The sequence below is a fragment of the Erythrolamprus reginae genome, chromosome 2, assembly GCF_031021105.1.
Source record: "Erythrolamprus reginae isolate rEryReg1 chromosome 2, rEryReg1.hap1, whole genome shotgun sequence".
NCBI lineage: Eukaryota > Metazoa > Chordata > Lepidosauria > Squamata > Dipsadidae > Erythrolamprus > Erythrolamprus reginae.
The window spans coordinates 306,768,057-306,794,913 of NC_091951.1; the positions used below are offsets into that span (position 1 = coordinate 306,768,057).

Sequence of the window (26,857 nt, forward strand, 5' to 3'; positions counted from 1 at the left end):
TTTCAAGTACAATTGATAAGCTTCTTCAATTTTTTTTCTAAGTACAAAGCAATAATATCAAATATGCTCTCTTCAGGATTTGTGAATTTTAAAAAAAATCTATTGGAAACCCTTCTTATGCAGTCAATAGTTAGCTCTAAAGATTGTTGATCTTTGGAATATAAATGCTAATTAAAAAGGAAAATGTATCAGCACGTCTAAAATCCTACAATTTCCAATATTCTACACAGAACCTCATTAGTGGACAGATTTCCACTGCTGTGATCTCATATACATTCACAAAAAGAGACGATCCAATATAGAGGATTCTTTCCTAAGTAAAAAAGGTATGCTGCTTCACAGCCAATATACCAGAAATATGATAATGCAAATGGAATATTCTCCAGCTTCTCCTCATTTGACCACATTCTAGTATATTTTGTGGGAGAATAGTTAGGAGAGGTGACTAATTCATTATAAATACTCACATTATCAGGCTGGATCTCAATAGAAACCACGCACTTTATTTGGCCAGCCTTACAAGTGGTAAACCCTGTGACAGCTATCAGTTCATTTGCCAAATTGGTGCCATTACTCTGCAGGACAACTGACATTTGATTAAAAGTCACACGCCAAGACACTTTCACATCTTCAAAAGCCCTATTAACAAAGCAAACCAAAATAACTGCATTGATGCAGGCAACCATTGGAAAATTCTTTACCCTCACATCTGTTTTGTTCTTTTGCTTATCACAGCAAAATTGTGTCTTTTTAAAAAATGAACAATATTTATCCTATTATTTCCATTGCTGAGTCATAAAGTGCAACCGCATCCTTTAGCAACGGCAGCCCCTACAATCCAGGTTGCTATCATTAATTGAATCCCATAATCCTTAGGCAAGGCTATTTCTTGCGACTTCTACATCCAGTTAATGGGGAAGCAGGCAGGAAGTTGTAAGTTCCAGCCCAGCAAATAGGTAAATTGGATGCTGTTAGGTGAAGTCTGCAAGGAATAAGAGGATGCTTACAGGTGGCATGAGAAGCATAGCGCGGGGGAGGAGGGAGAAAAGGTTAAAGTGAACACAGCTCACTCATAAAATGTTAAGGTAGATAGAAACAATAACTTAAAAAGTGACAGTCCATTTTTTTAATGTAAGGATCTCGATCTCAAATCTTGTTCAGAAAAAGCTGTTCAAATCAAATTTTTCATACTAATATGAATCACCTGATATAGCAGTGTGCTGTCTTTGATTCTACCATTATAATATAATACAGTAGTACCTCTAGATACGAGCTGCTCCACATGCGAGTATTCCACGTTATGAGCCGCGATGCGAGCGAAATTTCTGTTTGACACCCGAGCTCAAATTCGGGATACAAGCCAAGCTTCCACTAGGTGGCGCAAGAATCTCCTTGCTTCTGGTTATCTCAGCGCAAAAAAACAAAGTCTAAAGGCATTCGTTCGAGATGCGAGTTGATCGACTTACGAGCTCGGGTCTGGAACGAATTAAACTCGTATGTCGAGGTACCACTGTACAATGGATTATATGAACAGCATTTAAAATATGAAGAAAAAAATATTAATGAGATGGAACAAGTGCCTTCAGAATTTACAGTTCTAGCCAAATTGTTCTTTCTGAAGAAAGCACAAAGAGTAAATACATGCACATTGCAGAGAAATTAATTTCACATGTTGGCTATTATGTGTATAAATTAGGGTAAATTTATTTTTCTCATTTTTGTTCAGTTCTGGTATACTGATTGGCTTATATTTTACATTTATGAGATAATTATCCCAATTTGCAGTGATTTACTGGAACTTCTAAAATGCTTCATACTAAGATTCCATCACAACCTATCCTGCTTACAGTTCTAATCCTTGATTTGACACAATGCATTACAATAAATGAAGACAACACTTTTTGTCAGCTGCTGCTTGCACCTGTTTGGCTGTCGAGTGACAAGGAGTTCCAGCTTCCTCTTTTCTGAATCTTCATCAAGCACAAGACCATGTTGAGTTTCTTCACTGAATCCTAGAATTCCATTCTGAAGATCATTTCCTAAATGGGAAATAGATCATTCCAAAATATCAAGGAGCAAGTAAATTATTACATTGCAGAATTCATGAAAATTATTTCCAAAATGAGATAATTACACACTATCACTTGGAATGAGGAGCTATTACAATATAAATGAAAAATCTGTATTTTATATAAAATAATGGGCTATTTAATACTGTCATAATTAAAACATTTAAAAATACTTGTGCATTTTAAGATATGATAGGATAGAATACGGTTGATATGATAATCACAAAATAGATATAAAGGTCTTTGTTTATTGAATCATCACATTTTAAAGCAACTGGGTATATTTATGACATAATATTAATATAATACAACACTAAGGAAAATAAAAGGGCTTTTGGAAATATATCACTAAAAAAGATAAAGTCTTTCTTAATTCAATTCAATTTCAATTTATTCAATTCAATTTATTAGATTTGTATGCCGCCCCTCTCCGAAGACTTTCTTAAGTTGTGCTTAACTCCTTGCTCAGACATGTATGTGTTATTTTCTTTGCAACAGTTTGAAATGCTCTTCTATTGTGTACTTTGCTATTTTAGCAACAACTGTATGGCTGACAAATTATTGGTTCAAGTTGTTATGATCTTAACGAAAATAGTAACCATCAGATTATTTTACTAGTTAAGGAGGGATGGTCAGAACGGTGCAAACAGTATTGAAGTCCTGCGACTTTTTCACTCATATTATGAACTAGCTGGTACCCATGTTTCACTACAAAACTATGTGATGGGGCTTGATAAATTAACACTTAAAGCTTCAAAATTAATGAGTAGTTTAAAAAGGGACTGAATTATTTCATTAGAGATGGTAAACTAAGTTTCTGTTATAGATGAAGACATTATTTACATAGTATATACTTTTCAATTCGTCCTCAGATGAATTGTTCAGGACCTCCTTGTAAACAACATTCCTGGTTTTGCTGTTTAACTGGAGGGTGACCAGGCTATCAGGTGAACTGACTCTGGGACATGCCACAAAGAACTGGGCAAGGCAGAAACAGGCAGCTTTCCTTACTTGTGTTTTCCTAATTGCATTTGTAAATCTTTTCCTGCATTTTTGCCTCTTTTTCCTTTAATTGGTGTTACAGTAGAAGGAACAAATTTGTCTGAATTGAGAAGGAAAGTAAGGTGAAAACGTCTGTCTCTGCCTACCAGCATCCATTGGTATTCATCTGGTTAGTGTCCTGTTTGTGTGTGAGATAGCTTAGGGGCATTTGGAAACTCAATATTTACTGTGTTAGCAAGAAGACAGAAAGGAATGTGTGTAGCTTAGCTCAACTGTTCTTTAGTAAGGCTGCTTGCTGCTGTGAAAGCAAAAGCGAAACTGAAACTCCTCTACTTGTGTTTTGCATTTGGATCAGATTTTTTTCCAGGTGGGTAGGTGGGAGTAGAACTCCTTAGCATCAGAGTTTGTTAATAATAATATTAAAAATACTCATGCTCTGATGGTCATTTTGAAAAATCCTTTCTTGGTGATCCCCTAGAAGCCAAGAAGAACATACATGGAAAATTTCAAGTTTGTAGGCTTTACAGTTCTGGAGATTTCATGATTAATGTGTGAGTGGTTTTCGCTTTTATATATACAGTAATCCCTCACTACTTCGCAGTTCATCTTTCGCGGATTCGCTACTTCATGGGTTTTTTCAAAGGGAAAAGAAAGCCGGGGCAGGGACGGTTTGTGTGTGTGTGTGGGAGGACTGCAGCAGTGGCTTCCTTCAGCCCGCGGGGTAGCTGAGAGAAGCCAGTATCTCTCAGCGGTCAGCAGCAGTGAGTTGTTAACAATACAGAGAGGGTTTTAAAAGTCCAAATACTCATTAAATACATATAAAAATAGCATTCCTCTACTTCAGGGAAATTCATTTTTCGTGCGTGGTCTTGGAACGCATCCCCCGTGAAAAATGAGGGATCACTGTATGTAGATTACACATATGCCACAAAGATGTGGAGCTTTCTATGTGATGCTTCTTTCATTATTTTGACATATATGAGAACCTGCAGATGCTGCTGACTGACTTTTATTATCTTCCAGGATGAATTGACATGCTAGCTAATTCTTGGAAATTACACCAGTTTATTAAACAAAAGTAACTGATATCTAGAAATAGCATTCTGTACTTACCGGTCCAACAATGTATATATATATATATAGATAATATAGATAAACGTTAGCCAAGGAGACACGATGAGACACCCAGATTGTTAATTTTATTTTTTTTTCCAAAAGGAAAAAAAATCTCTATTCAGGCATAACTTTTATGAATTGAATCCTTCACACAAGGAGAGATAAACAGAACAGTCTTTCATCTCTTAGTCATGTTAATGATATAAGAGTATATAAGTCTCATATACCATCAGTGGAACTGCTCTCAAGGATTGCTAGAATACAAAGCTTCTACTATGCAATTGTATATATGCTTTCATCATTTAATCTGAAGTTTAAATCCAAAGGAAATGCTTAGTTATCAATTTCAGATCCATATTCCTTACTCAACTTGTCCTTATATGCCCTTACTTTCTGATTTGAAAAGTCTAATTTATATTATCCAGTACAGGAAACTGACCAGAAAAATGTGATTTCTTTTCAACAGACCCTTTAAATGAATTCTACATTATTATTATTATCATCATCATCCTTCCCCTCGACTGTTATAATTACATCCAACAAGAAAGCATGCTAATGCCACTGTTTCCTTTTCAATCTATATTGTCAAAGACAAGAAATTTATCAGCAATTATCTTCCTCTTCAGTCACAATTACTTGGAAAATGATGGCTCAAATAATCGAGAGAACGTTTGTGATTTATATTACAAGCTCTGGAATATACACTTTTTTAAAACTTAAAGTTATTATTTTACTTCATAAGGAAACTCCCTTTTGTTTATATATTGAAACAACATAAATATGTGTACCTTTGATAATTATTGCGGTAAAACCTTTAAAGCCATATTCATCCATGCTTTACTTCATAAGGAAACTCCCTTTTGTTTATATATTGAAACAACATAAATATGTGTACCTTTGATAATTATTGCGGTAAAACCTTTAAAGCCATATTCATCCATGCTTTCTGTAATCTGGGCTCCATCTTGAGGTTCAGAAAGAACAACATAAAAAAATTCTTCCCCTTCAGGTTCATCATCATCAACAATTCTGACAAATACTTCTTTTTCTCGTTCCCCATCCAATAATGTGACAGAGTGAGTCATCTCTTCAAAGTCCGTCCCTTCGATTGCCCAGGTAAGATTAGAAACCACAGGGACAATTTCAAAAGGAAATGTATCTGCCTCTCTTTGGGCATTTATTGCACCAAACGTTTTTATATTTACAGAGATATTTCCCACAAATCCCTGAGTCCTTCTGATATGAATCAGAATTGTGTTGGAAGCAATGTCATTGCTATCTTCTTCAGTGTAAATAATAGTTGGTCCAAGACTTAAAATTCCATAATGGATATCACTGGCCAATAGGGTAACTGATGCAATGTTAAATTCTGGATTCAGACGCGGATTCCGAGCTGGATTCAGATTTTGAACATCTAAAACATTCACAGATGTTAAATTCACAAAAAACATTTCTTCCCCTTCTGAAATGCTGTCATCAATTACCAAGATTTCCAACACTACGTTAATGTCAAGGAATCCAAAAACAAGTTCTCCAACATGAGCAGGTTCAAAGTCTTCTAATGATTTGGCACTTCCTGCAGTGGTCTGGTAGAACACCTTTGTGAGGTTGCTTTGATAACCAAAAAGTCTTTGTACATTTAATCTGATTGTTTGCACATCTTCCCTCACTAAAATGTTCCTTGAGCTAGGAGCAAACTGAAAGATTCCCATTGGCTCAATCTCAGCAATAATGAAATCTGATCTGAAATAAAAACAAACATATGATAGTAGAATGTGGAAAAGGCAGGACAGTTTTAACTCATTTTCAATAGACAGATCCATTTAAAAACATTAATATGTTGGGTTCATCTGAGATTTTGCTCAAACTGAAAAGGCAGTTTTAGAACTTTATGAAGATATCAGTTCATAAATTGTCATTGTGTATTTTAGTTCCATAATTATTAATATTTACAGATATGTAATAACACTATCTTACACAGAAGGAAATAATTAATGCCAATTAATTAATGGGTGGGGTCGGAGGAATCCTTATTATTGTACTAGGCTCATGAACCAAATATTTAACTTGAGTGATAGTTTTCTTACCTTAGACAAGCCCCACCAGATGCATTACTCTGTACAGTGGCCAGATGTACAGCGAAAACCTCAGGATTGTTAGCATTTGGAACAACTTGCAATAAAATTGTTTTGTTTTGTTCACCATGGGAAAACGTAACTGTGCCTGGAAGGAAAAAGAAAAAGAGATGGATAGAAAACTACTGTTATTGTTATTGTTACTGTTATTGTTACTGTTATTGTTAACGGCGAGTATTCTGAGCAGAGTCAGGTTACAAGCGGTGTGCCACAAGGGTCTGTTCTGGGTCCTATTCTTTTTAATATGTTTGTGAGTGACATAGGGGAAGGTTTGGTAGGGAAGGTTTGCCTATTTGCCGATGACTCTAAAGTGTGCAATAGGGTTGATATTCCTGGAGGCGTCTGTAATATGGTAAATGATTTAGCTTTACTAGATAAATGGTCAAAGCAATGGAAACTGCAGTTTAATGTTTCCAAATGTAAAATAATGCACTTGGGGAAAAGGAATCCTCAATCTGAGTATTGTATTGGCAGTTCTGTGGTAGCAAATACTTCAGAAGAAAAGGATTTAGGGGTAGTGATTTCTGACAGTCTCAAAATGGGTGAACAGTGCAGTCAGGCGGTAGGGAAAGCAAGTAGGATGCTTGGCTGCATAGCTAGAGGTATAACAAGCAGGAAGAGGGAGATTATGATCCCGCTATATAGAATGCTGGTGAGACCACATTTGGAATACAGTGATCCCCCGTTTATTGCATCCCCAACCATTGCGAACAGGGTACTTCGCTATTTTTCAACCCGGAAGTCAAAAATACCATCTACGCATGCGTGCCGGGCACGCATGCGTAGATGGCAGCGGCTTCCCTGGGTCTTCCCCCTCTTGCTGGCGTCAGCGAGGAGTTTCCCCACCGCCCACGCAAACTCCTCGCTGCCGCCCGCCCTTCGCCCGCCCACGCCGTTCATTCTCGCCGCTTTTGAGCTGAGTCCGGGAGCGAATTCGCTCCCGGACTCAGCTCAAAAGCGCCGATAGCAAGCGGCAAGGAACGGCTTGTCTCGGCGCTTTCGAGCTGAGTCCGGTCAGCTCGAAAGCGCCGAGACAAGCCGTTCCTTGCCGCTTGCTATCGGCGGTTTTGAGCTGAGTCCGGAAGCGAATTCGCTTCCGGACTCAGCTCAAAACCGCCGATAGCAAGCGGCAAGGAACGGCTTGTCTCGGCGCTTTCGAGCTGAGTCCGGTCAGCTCGAAAGCGCCGAGACAAGCCGTTCCTTGCCGCTTGCTATCGGCGGTTTTGAGCTGAGTCCGGAAGCGAATTCGCTCCCGGACTCAGCTCGAAAGCGCCGAGAGCCAGCGCCCCCCGGACCCCCAACCCGGGTTTGGGGGGCTGCTAGGAAGCCCTCCATGCCGGCGGCAAACAGCCACCCCGCCCCCAATCTTCGGCTCCTCGCTAGCGCTGTGGGAGTAAAAACGCCATCTGCACATGCGCAGATGGTGTTTTTACTTCCGCAGCGCTACTTCGCGAAAACCCGCTCGTTGCGGGGGGTCCTGGAACGGAACCCTCGCAACGAGCGGGGGTCTACTGTACTGTGTTCAGTTCTGGAGACCTCACCTACAAAAAGATATTGACAAAATTGAACGGGTCCAAAGACGGGCTACAAGAATGGTGGAAGGTCTTAAGCATAAAACGTATCAAGAAAGACTTAATGAACTCAATCTGTATAGTCTGGAGGACAGAAGGAAAAGGGGGGACATGATCGAAACATTTAAATATATTAAAGGGTTAAATAAGGTCCAGGAGGGAAGTGTTTTTAATAGGAAAGTGAACACAAGAACAAGGGGACACAATCTGAAGTTAGTTGGGGGAAAGATCAAAAGCAACATGAGAAAATATTATTTTACTGAAAGAGTAGTAGATCCTTGGAACAAACTTCCAGCAGACGTGGTAGATAAAGCCACAGTAACTGAATTTAAACATGCCTGGGATAAACACATATCCATCCTAAGATAAAATACAGAAAATAGTATAAGGACAGACTAGATGGACCAGGAGGTCTTTTTCTGCCATCAGACTTCTATGTTTCTATGTTTCTACTGGAATGTTGGAGAGTGATAATATTAAATCATGAGCTGTTACCAGTTGGGCAGCATGAAAGTTTAATACATTATGGTGCGTCACACAGTTAGTCAGATGTTCAGGCTGGATTTGGCATTTTTCCCCACCTATCCAGTCCTTTCCAAGCCTTAAGATAGACAGATATTGATGTTTGGTGACATTAGAGGTTTTGTTGCAGTATATAAGCTACTTTTAGTAAAGCTGCCTTTTGCAATTGACTGATGGTAAATTTGTCAATGCCAATGGTGTCCAAGTGCTGCTCTAGTTGTTTTGGGATTGCACCTAAGGTACCTATTACTATTGTTACTACTTTTGCTTTCTTTTGACATAGGTGTCCTATTTGCAGGTTTCTGTATTTTGTTATCTTCTGTATTAATAAATATGCTACAGGCAACAAAAAGAAATGATGGAAGAGACCCTTTAACACTGATTCATCATGCAGATTTGTTGATTGTTGAGCAGCAGATTAAAAGGAAAGGTTAAGGAGTTACATTGTATACATCCCAGAAATAGATTTTTTTTTACACAACATTTAGTTATAATAAGGTGCAGTGAAGCATGCTCTGATTATAATAATTAACTATCTACTTTCCTAAGAGAAAGGGGGTTAAGAAAAGAGAGTGATAAATTCAGATAGGGAATTATCAAGGGTTTCTTTAACAGTTTTTATTAAAACAAAATAATTGAAGACACAAAAAGAGTTCACGTTAAAATTATTCCCTTGAATCTTGAGCATACTTCTTTCTCCCTCTTTCTCTTTCTTTATTACTTTCTCTTAGTTATCAAAGTGTTGAAACTGTCCTATGTCTGTAAGGATAGCGAAATGATGGCACTCACCAGAGGCTGGTATAATACTGCCTTGATGAAGGTACAATGGAATAAACCCTGGTGGATATCCAGAATTCCAAGTTACTACAATGGAGCCATATATTCCTTTACGAATTATAAGAGCTTCAGTTGTTCCTGCTGTAATATTTATAAGTCGCAAGATAACAGAATCAAAGGCAACCTATAAAGAAAGTACTGTTTTTGTTAGAAATTATCGCAACAACTTAACCAAACTAAAATTATAGGCATGTATTATATTTCACTAAATAATTGCATATGAAATACTGCTGCTATCAGTAATATAAATATTTCCAGAAACAGAAATATTGTATTATTTGTGCAAGAAATCTATATTTTGAAATTTTAAGTTTCATTTAAAATGTACTAAATATATTGTTTTAATCCACCTGCAAATATATATCAACTATAAAATAAATGACAACAGAAATGAAATATAATACATTACTTTTTATTACCTAGTAATACTACTATTACTACTAGTTTTTTCTCACATTTCTATCACCCATTTCCTCCCACTTAAGACCTTATGACTGTAACCTGGTGCCTGTATCCTTACAATATTAATATTGATTGTTTCTTCGTTGCTTGTATGACTCCTATGACAATCATTAAGTCTTGTACCTCATTATTCTTGACAAACGTATATTTTCTTTTATGTACACTGAGCACATATGCACCAAAGACAAATTCCTTGTGTGTTGCATTACACTTGAACAATAAAGAATTCTATTCTAGTTTAAAATAACCTGAAGTTTGATATAATTGCAAGCCAGGAATGACCAGATTTGAATTTTGTATCCTCCCACCACTGCCAAATTGCAAAGAGAGAAAAATGGTGGTGCAAAAAAACCCTTATGTATGAGCTTGCCCCAAATATGTAGCGAGAAATAAGATTTTATAATATGGTGCAAATAATTTATCCAGATATTTCAATATGTAAGAGAGCCAGTTAAGTGTAATAAATTATAAGGTGTTCCACTGGTTGTTAAGTTATTAGAAACTATAAATCTAGTTACCTGAGAATTGGCAGCTTCTTTGGGAATTGGGAAAGAGACCAACCTGGCTGTCTCTAATATTTTAGGCGCAATATTGGCACTAATATTTACTAATGTTACGTTGATCAGTTCCAGGGTGAAATTCATGCCAAGGGAAATAAATACCTGGAAAATTATAACCACAAAACATAGTAATTAAAAATTATATCTAAACATTAGCATTCAAATAATACTTTAAAATGTTTTATTCAAGCAAGACTTATTTAGACATGTAGTTTTTCAAGTTTTTCCCCAAAGTTAATAGAAAGCAACTTAAAATTAGAAGTAATGGAAAATACCAGCAAATTAAGGCCACCCAATTTTAACTTTACCAAAATTATTTATTTAGAACCTGCAAGTACCATGTCATGTTCTAATGCACTACATTATTATAAGACATTATTTTGAAATATATAACCACAGCTTTTGCTTTTGCTATCATCATGAGCATTCAAATATGCAGAGTGTCATCTCTTACGATCTTGTTTAAGCTTTATTATTTAGATAGGCTAAGGAAATGCAATCTAGCCACATTCTTATATATATATACAGTATATCTGTTAGGGACTGTGGGAAATAGTTTTGAGATACATTTTTCAACCTTGAAAAGCAGCTTCCAAAGAACATGGCATGTGCCGAAACATTCAGTCACTACTGTGCATTTTCCTTCATGTATCTTAAAATAGGAATGTTCTGCTTTTCTAAATTAAAACCAAGACTTAATAAAAAATATAGCTAATAAAATAGTTTTTGTTTTTTTAATTTTTAAAGTAATTTTTATTGAAATTTAAACATTGAAAATATACAGTGATCCCTCGATTATCGCGAGGGTTCTGTTCCAAGACCCCTCGCGATAATCGATTTTTCACGATGTAGGGTTGCGGAAGTAAAAACACCATCTGCGCATGCGCGCCCTTTTTCATGGCCGCGCATGCGCACATGGTGGAGTTTGCGTGGGCGGCGGGGAAGACCCAGGGAAGGTTCCTTCGGCCGCCCAGCAGCTGATCTGCTCGGCAGCGCAGCAGCAGCGAGCAGACGAAGATCGGGGTTTCCCCTTTGCGTGGGCGGTGGGGAAACCCCGATCTTTGTCTGCTCGCTGCTGCTGCGTCCGCCCAGCAGCTGATCTGCTCGGCAGCGCAGCAGCAGCGAGCAGACGAAGATCGGGGTTTCCCCGCCGCCCATGCAAAGGGGAAACCCCGATTCGGCTCCTCGCTGCTGCCGCGAGCAGATCAGCTGCTGGGCGGCCGAAGGAACCTTCGCTCGCCCGCCCGCCGCCCGCCAGCAAGAGGGGGAGAGATAGAGAAAGAGAGAGAAGGAAAGAAAGAGATGAGAGAGGGAGGAAGAGAGTGTGAGAGAGGAAGAAGCAAGATAGAGAAAGAGAGAGAGAAAGAAAGATGAGAAAGGGAGGAAGAGAGTGACGTCATCGGGTGGGAAAATCGCGATATAGCGTTTCGCGAAGAACGAGATCGCGAAAATCGAGGGATCACTGTATATAAAAATACATAAACAAACATTAACACAAACACATCTACAAACAAAAAAAGAAAAAGAGCAAAAAGGGGAAATGATTACAAAACACTACAATAATAATTTAAAAGGATCTTTCAGTGGGGAGGGAAATAACAGACCTGGGTGTATATTGGCACTGTTTTCAATCCATAACTGAAGCCTGCTTTAACGATTAGTGTTCCCACTCTGTTGGCTGGTGTGATTACTTTTTCTTCATTGAAAGATGAAATTTGGTACTCTACCATTACGTCTGCAAAAGTCCCTGCATGCCGAGAAATATTAATCTGAATATGCCGGCTGAAATCTTTCTCTACTTGTACTGACTGTTTTTCACCATACAAGGCAAATACTCCATATGGGTCATCATTTGCAACTACCATGAATCTGGAAATGCTTTTCTCCGGATCTAAATCAGCTCCTCCTTCCACTGAAGTAAGCTGCACCTCATAATGCTCATCTATTTCAGGAACATCATCAGGCAACAAGGAAATCACAATGTTCGAAGTCCTTTGTAGATCAGGAATCACAACAGAACCTCTCATAGTTATAAAATCATTTGTAGTATCAGAATCACTGCTTAATTTCCAGTAAATCTATAAAAATTAAATTAATAGAAACATATTGGTCAATATATTAAAGTCCCAATGAAATGAAATTTTATATAGCTTAGATTTTATAGTTCAGATTTTGCAATCTGAAAACAATATTCTCAGAACAAACAAGCATACTTTCATTTCCTCTGAAACTCCAAAATCATTATTAATTCCTAAATTTTATTGTTCATACAAACATCCCTTTGAAAACAATTTACTAGGAAAAAAAATACTTAAAAACAAAATATTCACGAAGTTCAGAAATGTAACATAGATGGCCTACCATATAGTTTTCTCTATGTCATATGCTTGAATATATTGTATGTGCATAGGTAAACATGGGTGAACTGAATTACCCTTTTCCCCCTAGGCCTATACAATTTATGCATGGTATGTTTGTGTGTATGTTTGGTTTTAATAAGGGTTTTTAAATTATTTTAAACATTAGATTTGTTACATGCTGTTTATTACTGTTGTTAGCCGCCCCGAGTCTACGGAGAGGGGAGGCATACAAATCTAATAAATAAATAAATAAAATAAATTACCACTCTCTATATAGATATATTTTTCTACTTCCTACCATCTATATATCTATCTACTTATTGTATAAAAACATATAAAATTAATCTATATTATTATAATTCTTTGGCCCAAATGGGTTGATATGTTCCAAGTCTAGGACTAGGAATAAGTGGCACCTTCTCCTAGTCCAATACGTTCACTATTACACCACACGGACTCGTCTGTCTGTCTATCATCTATTATTTATCTATCTCTATCTCCCATTGATTTAATTCTCCACTCATAATTAAATTATATTGGACAAACAACTAAGTACCAAAGTCAAATACCGTGATGTTCCCCATAACGCCTTGGATTCGCTTTATGGAAAGCACAATATTCAGTGGACCTTCAGATGCTGATGGTTCCTCAAAAATCTTTGGAGATAAGGATTCAGCAACAAACTGCACTATCCCATTGGGATCACCAAACTTTAAAATCTAGGTTAAGAAAACATAATGGTTATACTTGGGTTTCCTAATTAGTGATATACTGAACATTCGAGTACTTTAATTATATGCTTTCTTTTTAAATGCTGTGCTGTAATGGTTCTTGTTATTATAAGTTCAATGATTTTTAGTGCCCTCTGTGTAAAAAAAGTTCAATTTTTTTCAAAAGTATTTTTTATATGACAAAAGATATAACCTCATTTATGATTAAATGTTGTAGCATTCATAAAAAGATGCTGTAAAGAGTAATAAAGAAATAAAAGAAGCAACAGTAAACATCAAAAGAGTACTACTACTATTATTATTATTAATAAAATCATTTACTTTTACTGTTATATTGGCAGCCTTGGGATCTAATTCTGTTTCTCCCCTGATAGCATGCAACCTTATAATGAAGGTCTCTTGAACTTCAACTTCTTCATGAGGATAAATTTTCAAGGTGATATGTCGCAAGCCACCTTCTGCGTCCGTGAAATAAAAGGATCCATTTACTGGGTCACCAATGTCACTATTCAGAGGAGGTAAAATTACCTCTGAATTAGGTCCTAAAATGTCCCAATTGATCTGCAGATGACATATATTTTAAGAAAGCATTGTTGATAAAAGTGCTAGAGCATAAGAAAATATTCTTAGTACATATTAATTAATGTGCAATACACAAAGACGATCTTTTGTGGGCATTCCCAGAGAAAATATGCCCATTTGTTAAATTAATCTGCTAAATGGTTAACCCACTTTAGATTACAGAAATTAACTAATGTATTTATATTTTAATTAATTGATGATCCATCTGTATTGTCAAAAATGAAACACTATGTAAATGTGTAAAAATTTTTGAAAATCTTATCAATTAGCAATTTTTAAAAGATAAGCAAAATCCAAAATAACCTTCATAAAAGTGAAGAGAATAATTATGTCAGGTAAATTCTGGTTAAAAGCATAATGTTAGGAAGAAAGGAACTGATTCTCTTTTACAAGGTAAATCATTACAAGTAATAAAGTTCAGAGATGGGCTCTGACCGATTTGCCTGAATCGGTAGCAACCCACCGATGACACCATAGAACCAGACCAGTCGGTGCCAGACTGTGGGAGCTGCCATTTTTTTTTAACTTGCGTGTGCAAAACATGCACTTTGGTCGCAATCCGAATCAGTGGGGAAGGTATGTAGAACCCACCACTGATAAGGTTATGCAAGGTCATTCTGTATAAAAACATTGTTATTCATCTGGCAATAGGGCATAAAATGAAGAGTAACTAATAATCTAAATACATTAGTTCTAAGCAAGCCTGAAATCCACAAACATTCATTTAAAACTGCATTTCTCTACATTAGACATCAGGCACTTATTTTCAGGTCAAGAAATTTTGCTGGCTCTTATACAAAAATTCAAGAGTTTATCTATACATACAAAATCAATTAAAATGCAATTCATTTCTCCATGCATAAATATTTTTATAAGGTTACAAATTTCCAAAATTATTAACATTTAAGCAATGTGAGGAAGCAACATTACAATAGATCTATGAATTTAGTAAATAATAAAAGTGAGATATAAATATTAAAAATAATAATTTAGAGCTTGGATGGGGAGTGGAATCTTATCAAATTGAAATTACTTTCATCTCTTTCCTTTCTAAGAATATATTAGCATATATTTCTGACTATTTATTATTAACTTGCTTTATTAATACTTGAGAAATTAAAAATATCACACTTTTTTCCTATGGGTAACACACGTATGTAATAAAATTGGAGGTTAAATTATTCTTAGTCCATTTAGAGGTACAGGTTGTTGAGAGCAGGTTGTCCCTGAATCCATATGAAGGTAAGTAGGGATCAGAAGAACCAATTCTTTTCTGTAACTGAAATTGGAAATTTTCCCTTAAATCTTATCCAAATCAGTGGTGGCCAGACTATAACTTCAATTGATTCGGGTTTTAGAAAACAAGTAAAGAATATAAAATCCTAAAGAGAGTATAAAAAACAAAAGTTTTTTTAAAAGTAAATAGACACGAATTAATTAGGAGTTAAGAGAAGGAAACAAAAAGAAAGAGAGATTAGACATACCTGAGACTCCCCTATCAATTCTCCAGTTCTTTCAAGTACTAAGGACAGTGTTAATGAGACATTAGGGTTGAGAAGAATGATTTGGCTTTCATTGAGGAAACGGACAATCCCATGTGAAGAGTCACTTTTAGCAATAGTTATATGGGTCACCAGGTGAAGTCCCAGAATCGCTCCCCCACTGGCACCTATTAGCTGGATTTCAAACTGCTCAGCATTTTCTCTAATCAGAAACCAAAGAATAAAATGAATGTTGTCACCAAACACAGTTACGCTATCCCATATATCACTGAAATATGAATATACAGTAATTTTACAGCTTATATTCATAAAATCTATTAATATTATACATGAAGTATTTAAAGTTACAGATTAGGATAAAAAGAAGTAATTGATAATAACACCTTTTAGAAAAAATATGTAAATTTTAATTTAAACATCTGTCCTGGAAAAATAAGGTAAGCAATGAAATGCCATTTTTTAAATTTAATTTTTAAAATAAGACAACCTAGTTTTATGGCCACTCTTATTAACTATATTTATAGCAATAGCACATAGACCTATATATTGATTCATAGTTCTTTACAGTACTCTCTAAGCAGTTTACAGAGTCAGCATATTGCCCCCAATAATTGGGTCTTCATTTTATTGACCTTGGAAGGATGGAAGGCTGAGTCAACCTTGAGCTTTTCAGAATAGAACCCCTGGAGTGAGCAGCGAGTCACCCTGCATTACTGTAATCTAACCACTGAGCCACCATGGCTCTTATACATAATATTGTGACCAATATTGTCTATCAAATTTTGCTGATCTGGTTAGGGATACCATTGACTGTGAAATGTAATTATTGAATAATCTTAGGGTAGTGAATGAAAAACAAGAAAATGAACTTTACCTTTCTTCATCATTTATTATTAAAACGCTTATAAAACTCTGTATTTGGCCATGATGAAAAATGACTGAATTATTTGTAATACTATAATCAATCCCACCAGGAAGAGCTGAAATACTTTTAGATATGAAATCTGCTGTCACAAAACCATAATTGCCCAATCTTCGAAATACTGAAATCATTATCCAACCAACATCTTCTTCCACTGAAACAAAACAAAATACAGGATGCATTACAAAGTCTTATGGAAGCTTCCAACTTTTAAGTAAGCTTCTAAGTGCCAGGAAGCTTGGTTTTAAAAGAATGTAAATTATAGCTGTATAAAAAGCCATGATTATATAAATTGTACATAAATGCCTTGTTATTTACTCAAGTTTATAAAGCTAGATGTCCAGCCTGTGTCAAAAGTTATCTACAAATATAATCACTGGGATACAATTATAATTGTTGAAATTATGTTTACCCTTTAAATCTGATAGCTTCTGTTTCTTTTATATGTCTAGTATATATACTGCTCAAAAAATAAAGGGAACACTCAAATAACACATCCTAGATCTGAATGAATAAAATGTTCTCATTGAATACTTTGTTCTGTACAAAGTTGAATGCGCACAACAGCATGTGAAATTGATTGTCAATTAGTGTTGCTTCCTAAGTGGACAGTTTGATTTCACACAAGTTTGATTTACTTGGAGTTATATTGTGTTGTTTAAGTGTTCCCTTTATTTTTTGAGCAGTGTATGAAGTCAATGCTCTTAAGTATATTAAAACATTTTTATGTTCTTGAATTATATATGAAGGTTCCCCCCCCCCCCATACATTACATGGATATCAAATACGTACTTGACGAAATAAATGAACGAACATACTTAGGCCTATTACTTCCTTTGCCAGATTTTGTGCTTAGAAGGACTGCCTTATTTATAGGCAGGTCCATAGTAAAGAAATACAAAAGCTATGTAATATATATGTTAGTTTAGAAAATGGAAAATGCAGAACTAGAAATAACAAAAACTGAAACTGGCCAGAAAATGTAGTCACACAGAACCATTCTGGTTCCCCACGGAGTTTCCCATGGGAAATTGGCAGGAAGCATTGGTAGTCCTTCCTTCCTTCCTTCCTTTCCTCTCTACCTCCCTCCCTTTGTTTCTGCCTGCCTGCCAATTATCCCTCTATAACACACTGCTATGAAAAAGGAAAAGGGAAACAGAAATGTGATACAGAAAGAACATTTTATTTCACTTCGTAGTTATGTAAGCACATTTAAAAGTACAGTCATACCTTGTCTTACGAACCTAATTGGTTCCAGGGGGAGGTTCGTAAGACGAAAGGTTCGTAAGACGAAACATTGTTTCCCATAGGAAACAATGTAAAATCAATTAATCCGTGCAACCAAAAAAACCCCCGCAAAAAAACCGCTGCTGCCCGGCTGTCACCTTTTAAAACAGCCTGGGGGCTTCTCAGCGACCTCCCGAACGCCGAACGCCAAACCCGAACTTCCGGGTTCGGCGTTCGGGAGGCCGCCAAGAAGCCCCCAGGCTGTTTTAAAAGGTGACAGCCGGGCGGCGGGGCTTCCCAGCAGCCTCCGAACGCCGAACGCGGAAGTTCGGGTTTGGCGTTCGGCTTCGGGAGGCTGCTGGGAAGCCGCGCGGCTGTTTTAAAAGGTGACAGCCGGGCTGGGGGGCTTCCCAGCAGCCTCCCGAACCCCGAACTTTTGCCGAACTTCCGGGTTCGGGAGGTTGCTGGGAAGCCCCCCAGCCCGGCTGTCACCTTTTAAAACAGCCGCGCGGCTTCCCAGCAGCCTCCGAACGCCGAACGCGGAAGTTCGGGTTTGGCGTTCGGCTTCGGGAGGCTGCTGGGAAGCCGTGCGGCTGTTTTAAAAGGTCACAGCCGGGCTGGGGGGCTTCCCAGCAGCCTCCCGAACCCCGAACTTTTGCCGAACTTCCGGGTTCGGGAGGTTGCTGGGAAGCCCCCCCAGCCCGGCTGTCACCTTTTAAAACAGCCGCGCGGCTTCCCAGCAGCCTCCGAACGCCGAACGCGGAAGTTCGGGTTTGGCATTCGGCTTCGGGAGGCTGCTGGGAAGCCGCGCGGCTGTTTTAAAAGGTGACAGCCGGGCTGGGGGGCTTCCCAGCAACCTCCCGAACCCGGAAGTTCGGCAAAAGTTCGGGGTTCGGGAGGTTTCTGGGAAGCCCCCCAGCCCGGCTGTCACCTTTTAAAACAGCCGCACGGCTTCCCAGCCGTCTCCCGAAGCCAAATGCCAAACCCGAACTTCCGCGTTCGGCGTTTGGAGGCTGCTGGGAAGCCCCGCCGCCCGGCTGTCACCTTTTAAAACAGCCGGGGGGCTTCCCAGCAGCCTCCCAAACGCCGAACCCGGAAGTTCGGGTTTGGCGTTCGTAACATGAAAAAAGTTCGTAAGAAGAGGCAAATTTTTTCTGAACCCCGGGTTCGTATCTCGAGTTGTTCGTAAGACGAGGGGTTCGTATCTTGAGGTACCACTGTACTAGAAAGCATTATTCAAATCATTTGACAACAAATCTTGACTTTAAACTTGGTGTATTTTTCTACTGGAAATCTTTCCAAGACAGTAAATAATACCTTTCTCACATTTATCAATAGGGTGGCCACTTGGGCCAGCCCCTCGCCTTTCATTAGACATTATAAGTTGGATGTCTTCGCCTCGGCAGAAGCTTCCTTAAGGAGGAGGATTTTACAACACATCTACTTAGCCTTGGGGGTTCCAGTCCTAACAGCTACCCCGCCTTAGGGATAGTCTTCGGAGAGGGGCGGCATTCAAGTCTAATAAATAATAATAATAATATCTCATTCCTGGGCTATTTTGCAACCTTACTGTAGAAGGGGCTTATTTGAATGCCTATTTTCAGTTGGTTCAGGGATAGTCCAGCCCTGTCCTACAGAACGCTTGTGGGATCTGGAGCTGCTTTGTCTCTAACATTAGTTGCAAGTTGAGCCATCACTTCGTTGAAAACAGGGGCATGCGCAGAGAGACATGGAGGAATGGATGAAAAACAGACTCAGTAACTAGGCAGATCAGACTGTAGCAACCCATTCCTGGACTATTCCGCAATCAATTGAGAATAGGCATTCAGGTAAGCCAACGCTCCTACTCAATTATTGAATTCATGAAATAAGGAATGTATATTTTATGAGAATATTTTTTTTCCCAACAACAAAGTGATTGCAGCCCGACTCCCCAGCTTATGGACAGCTCGCCCAGTTACTTCAAAGTGCCATTTCAGAATCTCCTTGCAAACCACTGCTGTATGAAATGGTGAACTTGTGAGGTGGTTCAGGGACTCTCCCTATCCCAGGAATTATATAAACTTAGGGAATTGAGTTTGCATGTTTGTAAATTGAAAGTACTTTGGTCTGGAAGGATCATTCTGGATTGTTCAATTGGCCATCTTCACTGGAAGGCCCTCCACTGGAAATTGTGAATTCTGTTTATTTACTCATTTTTATTTTCCATCCACTATGCCTCTTCTCACTTTTTTTTCCTTTACAGTTTGTTTTCTTTACTTCATTTTTTAAATTCATGGATCAAAATACAAAAAGAAAACAAGAAAAAGAAAAGAAAAGCCAATTTTATTATTGTTGTTGTGTAAAAGTTAACTAAAACAAAGGGAAAGGCGGTTAGTATTTTTTAGCCAGGGGCAGAATATTTTTCTTGTTGGATCCTGAAATATTTTAAAGTAACATAAATGAATGAAATAATGTAGTAAGAACTACTGTACCTTCAAGACTTGTATAGGAGGGATCAAATTCAATGATGCCTTCTGCATTGTCATTTTTTGATATAATGATTCTTATTACTGAAGCATTTCCTATCTCAGGTGGCTGGTCAATTTGCAATCCATTTTCTTTCATTGTAAAATCAAATCCACTTGCAAAAGTATATTAAAAAAAAACATAATAAATAAGAAAGGCAATATTTAAATGTTCCTATATACTCTTATTTCATTGTATTAGATAGTCCTCAAGTTACGTTCACTCATTATGATAGGGCTGAAGCAATGAATTTAATGCTTCTTGACGTTCCGGCCATTGCAGAGGTCCTGCATTTATGTGATCAATATTCAGGCCAGGGATTTACAACCGCCCCCTGCTGCTGCCACACTCTGCTTGCCCATAGCATAGCCCCACCGAGGGTTTAAGATTTTTTTGCCTCTTCTTAAGAACCATTTTCTACTTAAGAACCCGAGCCCACACGAAGGCTCGGCCAGTTTCCTGCAATTCCCCATTAATCCCGACCATCTTGGGCTTTCTGGGCTGCCAGAGGAGCCTTTTGGTGGCGCTTAAGGAGGCTTTGGCAGTCCAGAGTGAACAAAGCATTTCCCTTTCTCTGGGTGCTTGGACAGGGAATAAATCTCTGCCAGCGCCCAGAGAAAAGAAACACTCCCTTCGTTCTGTGCAGCCGAGGAGTCAAAACAGCGAAGGAAAGGCGCCAGCTACAAAGTGAGTGAGTGAGCGAGAGGAGAGGGGAGCCCTTCAGCATGGGAAGGAAGAGGCAGCAGGTAGGAGCAGCAGCAGCCAGTGTATGGGAGGCAGTGTATGGGAGGCAGCCTCGTGCCAGGTTTTGGATTTTTTTTTATTCCCCTCACCTCACCTTCTTCCTTCAGCAGTGACTCCTTCTCCTCTTCTTCCTCCTCCTCCTCCCAACCAAACTCCAAGCTTTTATTTCTTTCCTAATGAGTTTGCACGCATTATTTGCTTTTACATTGATCCCTATGGGAAAAAATGCTTCTTCTTAAGAACATTTCTACTTAAGAACCTGGTCAAGGAACGAATTAAGTTCTTAAGTAGAGGTACCACTATAGTTCTAACCTGCATCTCTAACCTACCAACTTGCTTGCCTGGAACTCCCATCTCTTCCTACTAACTCACATAGTCACAATTACAGTGGCAATGGGACTACTGCTATTGGTATTGCTAAGAGTTGTGGTCCCATTATCACACTTTATGACATCACTTAGTGGTGGAAATTCTGGTCCTTATTACCACCATAACCTGAGGAATACACGTAGCTGACTCAGCAATAACACCAAATTATAAGTTATTGCTACTAGAATGAACCTGGTTTTTACATTTCTGATTTGCAGTGGAACTATAACATAAGGTACGTGCATATTAAATTCAATTATATTTTAGATCTTGATCACACAATCAACTATGAAAACAAGAATTTTCTACACGGTATTTTGTATTTAATGGCTCTGGTCAATATTTTTCTATAAGATGGCTTTTATATTTTACCTTCCCAATAATTCTACTTTTGTAATTACTATTGAAAAATCCTCAGGACCTTCTGGAAGATCATCATCGTAGATTTCAACATAAATAGTTTTAACCGTTTCAGCGGGTTTGAAAATAAGCTCTCCTGAAGTCACACCAAAGTCTGAGCCTTCCACTGCAGTACCATTCAACGCCTTATACAAAAGGTGAATTTGCTTGTAAAATCCATGAGAACGGACAATTGTGATGTTAGCCTGTGGGAGACAATTGTGTTCTAAGATGAAATGCACCTTCATGAGGTAAGCACAGAATTAAAGAATTTTAGAATTGGAAGGGACCACAAGGATTCTAGTACAAGCCCCTTCAGGAAAAGCATTTTAAAAATTTATGTTATTGAATTCTACTAACATGATTTAACTCTGGTAGCAGAGTACAAAAACATACCATTTGGACTGTTGCAGTTTATTGTTCTTTGATCTATAGCAGGGCTGTCAAACTCCCAACCTGCTGGCCCGATGTGTCACACACTGGCCACACCTATGCCCAGTTTAGCAAAGGGGGAAAAAGTCCCGATACGCCACATGGCGCCACCAGGACGATGTGAGTTTGACACCTCTAAGTAAAACTCTTATAGTATGTTGTAAACCCCTAACCCCCAGCATTTCTCCCTTAGACTCTCCATGATTGACCTCTCCAGGTTCCTAAGAGGCCAGTAAGGGGCTATATAAGTGCACTGGTGTGCCTTTCGTCCCCTGTCCAATTGTCTTTCCTTTCTCTCACTTATCAGATATATTTTCTTTCCTTCATATATCCTCTCCTCTAAGTTCACTTTTTCCATTATATATATTACTACATGTCTATTTTTCTTCCTTTGTATTTGTGTATTGGACAAATACATAAATAAATAAATAAATTATCTTCAGCCAATAGAAGAAATGCACATTGCAAATATGCAAATGGTATCACAGTACATATTTTATTTATTCATATTACGCAGTGATTTGAAATAGATTCCAAATAAGGAATGATTTCAACTTTCAGAAATTTAATTCCAACATCAATAACTTTTGGTGAAATTGGAGTCTGAAAATAAGTTGAGTAATTAGGACAGTTTTGAACACTAGATGGTGTGCTAAGCAACAGCATAACCTTTTTCATCCATACAAAGAAAATAATAAGAACAACAACATATTATCTTGCAATAATATTTTTCAACAAGCTGTATAAGAATCATATAAAAATCTATATCTACGAAATCTACGAAAACAACTATATAGAACTATATATATATATATAAAACTATATAAAAATCTAAATGTCGCAGACAATTTGTATTTAGAAACTTCTCTTATTATAAAAATACAACCTAATTAAAAACAACAATTTACAGTTGCTAACCAGGAAAATCTGTTACAACATATCTATGTAATATGCTATCAAAATTTCTATTAAAACCATTCATTTAAACAAGAACCAATAAAACTTTAAAAGATACAATTAACTATGCAATTAAAATGTAAAGTTGGGTATTGTTAAATCTTTTGGGTATGTTGGGTACTGAAAACCCATCTCCTTATTGTTATCTTTGGAAGATTTGTTTAATTTCATTGGGATTTATATGAGACAATAAACCAATATTGAACCCAGTAAATTATACACAATCGTTCATTTTCTTAAGCTTATTTTTTTATCGGCACTAATAATAAAACATTAGCTTTCTTCTTATTCCTTTTTTCATTTTGAAAGGCTAGAACTTTAAAATAATAGATAAAAATACTGAACTCTTCTAACAGTACACTCCTGTAGACAGAAATACCACTGCAAGAAGAATTATGGTCTTCGGCTATAATAAAGGACCAATGACTACTGCATGCTAAGCTAGAGGTCAACATTAAGTGAGAAACATTCACCAATTACAGTGCTGAGGGATTTCCCTTTGCATGACCACTGCAAGTCTACAAAAGCAAAGTGGGAAGTAAGTTAAATGTCACCATCTTTCAAAACCTGTTGTGACTACTTCTAAGTTACTTGCAACCTCCTGCTATGCTGCAACCCATGATTTCATAACCGCTGCTTTAAAGCATTGCTGTTTTTGAGATAAACCACTGTGAAATACTCAGCAAAGGAAGAGTACTGTATATAAATATATTAAAGTATTAAACAAAAGCTCTCTTGGTAAGAATCAGATTTTATAGTTTTAACCAGGTCCTTAGCAACTTGGAGTACCAGGGGATTCAATTTTTTTTACTACCAGTTGTGTGGCCGTGACTTGGTGGGTGTGGCATGGATTGGCGTGGTGGCATGGATTGGTGGGCATATCAGGGGAAGGATACTGTAAAATCTCCATTCCTTTCCCACTCTAGGGGAAGGTTACTGCAAAATCCCCATTTCCTCCTGATCAGCTGGAATTTGAGAGGCAGAGAACAGATGGGATGGGGCCAGTCAGAGGTGGTATTTACCGGTTCTCCGGTATTTTTAAACCAATACTAAATATGTAAAAAATGGCCATTGGCCACAGATTACTAGAGAACTAAACGTCCATGTTTTCTTTTGTGAGCCCCTCATGCAATACCCCCACTCTAATATATGTTCTGCCGGGCTCTCTGGTATGAGCCTCCCGAAAATTCAAGGGTACAAATTTCAGACACACACGTTTGAAAATTCAAAACAACGTTCTTTATCACAAAATTCAAAATAAACTAAGCACTCTTTTTGTATTGCAAAGAGCACTCATCCCAAAACAACCTGATAGTCTGTACAATTCCCTTAATCAGTCCTTAAGTACTTAGCTTGCAGCTGTGAAGAAACGTCATAGCCCTTCTTCTTCCACGAAGTGAAACACACACTTTGCTCTGCTTTGGTTTCAAAGTTGTGAAAAATCAACAAACAAAGTCCGGAAACAGCAAGGCAGTCCTGAAGAACAACGATCAGCTAATCTTCCACAACGTCCAAACCCACACGCTGCTATTTATATCAGCAGCATTAATTACTGGAGCCCCACCCAAACACAGGTGGCCTCTCTTATCTCCTGTAATATGTCCTCAATTGGTCTCTTCTTCGCATAACTCTGCGCCTGCGTGGGTCCAAGACTTCCGCATCCGAATCGACCGAAGATAATGGAGATTGACTTCCTGAGCTGTGTGCCAAGTCCCCCTCTTTCAAGTCACTCCCACCTTCTTCTTCATCCGAGGAAACTGAACTACCTGACTCTGTCAGCAATAAAACAGGCCTATGACATGTTGAGGTTTCCCCTGCATCCACCTCCACATTCCCTGGGGCAGGAGCTGGGCCAGAGCCAACCACAACAATATATATCTCAGAAACTTCTCTGGTAAACATAATTTAATTAAACAGAAAATAATTGATATCAAAATTAGAATACAATTAAAACCCAGAGTAAAATTAAATGTTTGGAACACTTATTGTCTTATAGTCTTTGGCATTAATCTCCAAGACAGAATTTCAATAACAATGTATGAAAAGCTGTTCTAATAAATTAGGATTTAAACTCTGCCTACCCATTTTTCTTCTTCTGTTGTGTGCAGTACTCCTTGAGAAAATGTGAATTGTCCATATGGCAAATCACTAGCAGCCATTGTGATATTTGCTGTTTTGGCTGCCTCATCTATGATTCCGCCATTGCTAATACCAGTCAGCTGAAACTGATAGTGCTGCTTTTCTTCTGGGATATCATCATGGAGAGCCTAGATGAGAATGAACACATGAAGTTAAAAACATATAGAAATATTCACAATGCTACCTGGAATAACATATATTTGCTATTAAGTCTGAGCCAAGTTATATAGTTGAATAACAAGGTCCTCTAAGGAAAGGTAAACTGTTAAACAATGAGGCAATATAAGATAGAGCAAAAAGTTCACTATCTTAGAAAACCAACTGTCACAGCAGACATAGTGCGATCATCTATGGACGATATGTTACTATTTCTAATACAAATATGCTAGCAAGACTCTCTATCAGTGCTGCACTGCACCAGGAAATGCATAACAACATTTTATGTTCCTTTTTAAAATAGCAATAGCATTTAGACTTATATACCACTTCATAGTGCTTTTACAGCCCTCTCTAAGCAGTTTACAGATCAGCATATGGCCCCCAACAATCTGGGTCCTTATTTTACCCACCTCAGAAGGATGAAAGACTGAGTCAACCTTCAGCCGGTGGTGGGATTTGAACTGCTGAACTACAGCTAGAAGTTAGCTGAAGTAGCCTGCAGTGCTTCAGTCTAACTACTGAGTTAGAGTGAAGCACTGCAGGCTACTTCAGAGTTCCTCTCTAGGTTGCCTTTAGCGAAAAATACCTCTCAAAAAAACTTATCAAAGGCAACTTAAAACCAGTAAAATGTGAAATAAAGTTAGGCTCGAAAATTTAAATAAATAAGAAATATTAAACAAATACTTAGATAAATAAATATTTATAAATAAATAAATAAATAAATAAATAAATAAATAAGAAAGAAAGAAAGAAAGAAAGAAAGAAAGAAAGAAAGAAAGAAAGAAAGAAAGACTCAACACATTTGGTTAGTAGTGATCAAAGTTCACAAACTTCAAACAAAAAATTAGGAACAAAGGACCTCCATTCCTAATATTAAATTTGTATTTGTGTCTCCAAGTCAGCATTGACTACTGAAAACAATTTATACCTGAATCAGTATAACAGCAGCAGACTGCTGATCTCTCATGGTGACAGTTCCTGATACATCAGAAAATTCCTTTTGATCAGGTGATGTTATAATCCAGGAAATTGTGATTTCTCCAAAGATTCCTGGCCCACGAACTAGACTGTCAAACAAAAAGAAATGATCATGTTTAAAATATTACTCAGTATTGGTCCAATATCATTCCCAGGTATCAACATAGTTTTCTTCTTCTTTACTTCTGAATAATAACAAAATAACGATACTTTTCTAAATGGCTTCACTGTATATTTAGCAGCTAAATATCTAAATTTATATGAATCACCATGAAATATAAAAATACTTTGTTTTATCTGTATTAATAATTCACATATATTATTTGTAGTTCTAAAACACCAATTCTAGATCTTTCTGATAGTGTTTTGTATTATAGGATATCACTGCAAAGACATTAAGAACTTTTGCAAAACAATATAGTATGTTGTATCATGAGCATTTTAGACCAGATTTTCTTTAAAAATGCTACATTCTCTAGCAAGATAGCTCTTATTTTTACCAAGATAATAAGGTACTTTGGAGTACAGTGTTCCCTCGATTTTCGTGGGTTCAAACTTCGTGAAACGTCTATAC

The 26,857-nt window shown here is 37.5% G+C and overlaps 1 protein-coding gene across 1 annotated transcript in view; it reads right to left on the minus strand.

Moving 5' to 3' along the window:
• The window catches only part of ADGRV1 (adhesion G protein-coupled receptor V1), a 265,854-nt gene that overhangs the window by 124,643 nt on the left and 114,354 nt on the right, over positions 1 to 26,857 (minus strand). Inside the window, exons 61-75 of the mRNA XM_070743048.1 lie at positions 26,234 to 26,372; positions 25,089 to 25,274; positions 21,592 to 21,824; positions 20,073 to 20,221; positions 16,324 to 16,525; positions 15,432 to 15,651; positions 13,687 to 13,926; positions 13,204 to 13,353; positions 11,879 to 12,352; positions 10,233 to 10,376; positions 9,205 to 9,376; positions 6,275 to 6,410; positions 5,083 to 5,930; positions 1,922 to 2,039; positions 468 to 639 (exon numbers count right to left, since the gene is read on the minus strand). Of these exons, the coding sequence (XP_070599149.1) occupies positions 468 to 639; positions 1,922 to 2,039; positions 5,083 to 5,930; positions 6,275 to 6,410; positions 9,205 to 9,376; positions 10,233 to 10,376; positions 11,879 to 12,352; positions 13,204 to 13,353; positions 13,687 to 13,926; positions 15,432 to 15,651; positions 16,324 to 16,525; positions 20,073 to 20,221; positions 21,592 to 21,824; positions 25,089 to 25,274; positions 26,234 to 26,372 (3,583 nt within the window). The remainder of the gene's footprint in view (positions 1 to 467; positions 640 to 1,921; positions 2,040 to 5,082; positions 5,931 to 6,274; positions 6,411 to 9,204; positions 9,377 to 10,232; positions 10,377 to 11,878; positions 12,353 to 13,203; positions 13,354 to 13,686; positions 13,927 to 15,431; positions 15,652 to 16,323; positions 16,526 to 20,072; positions 20,222 to 21,591; positions 21,825 to 25,088; positions 25,275 to 26,233; positions 26,373 to 26,857) is intronic.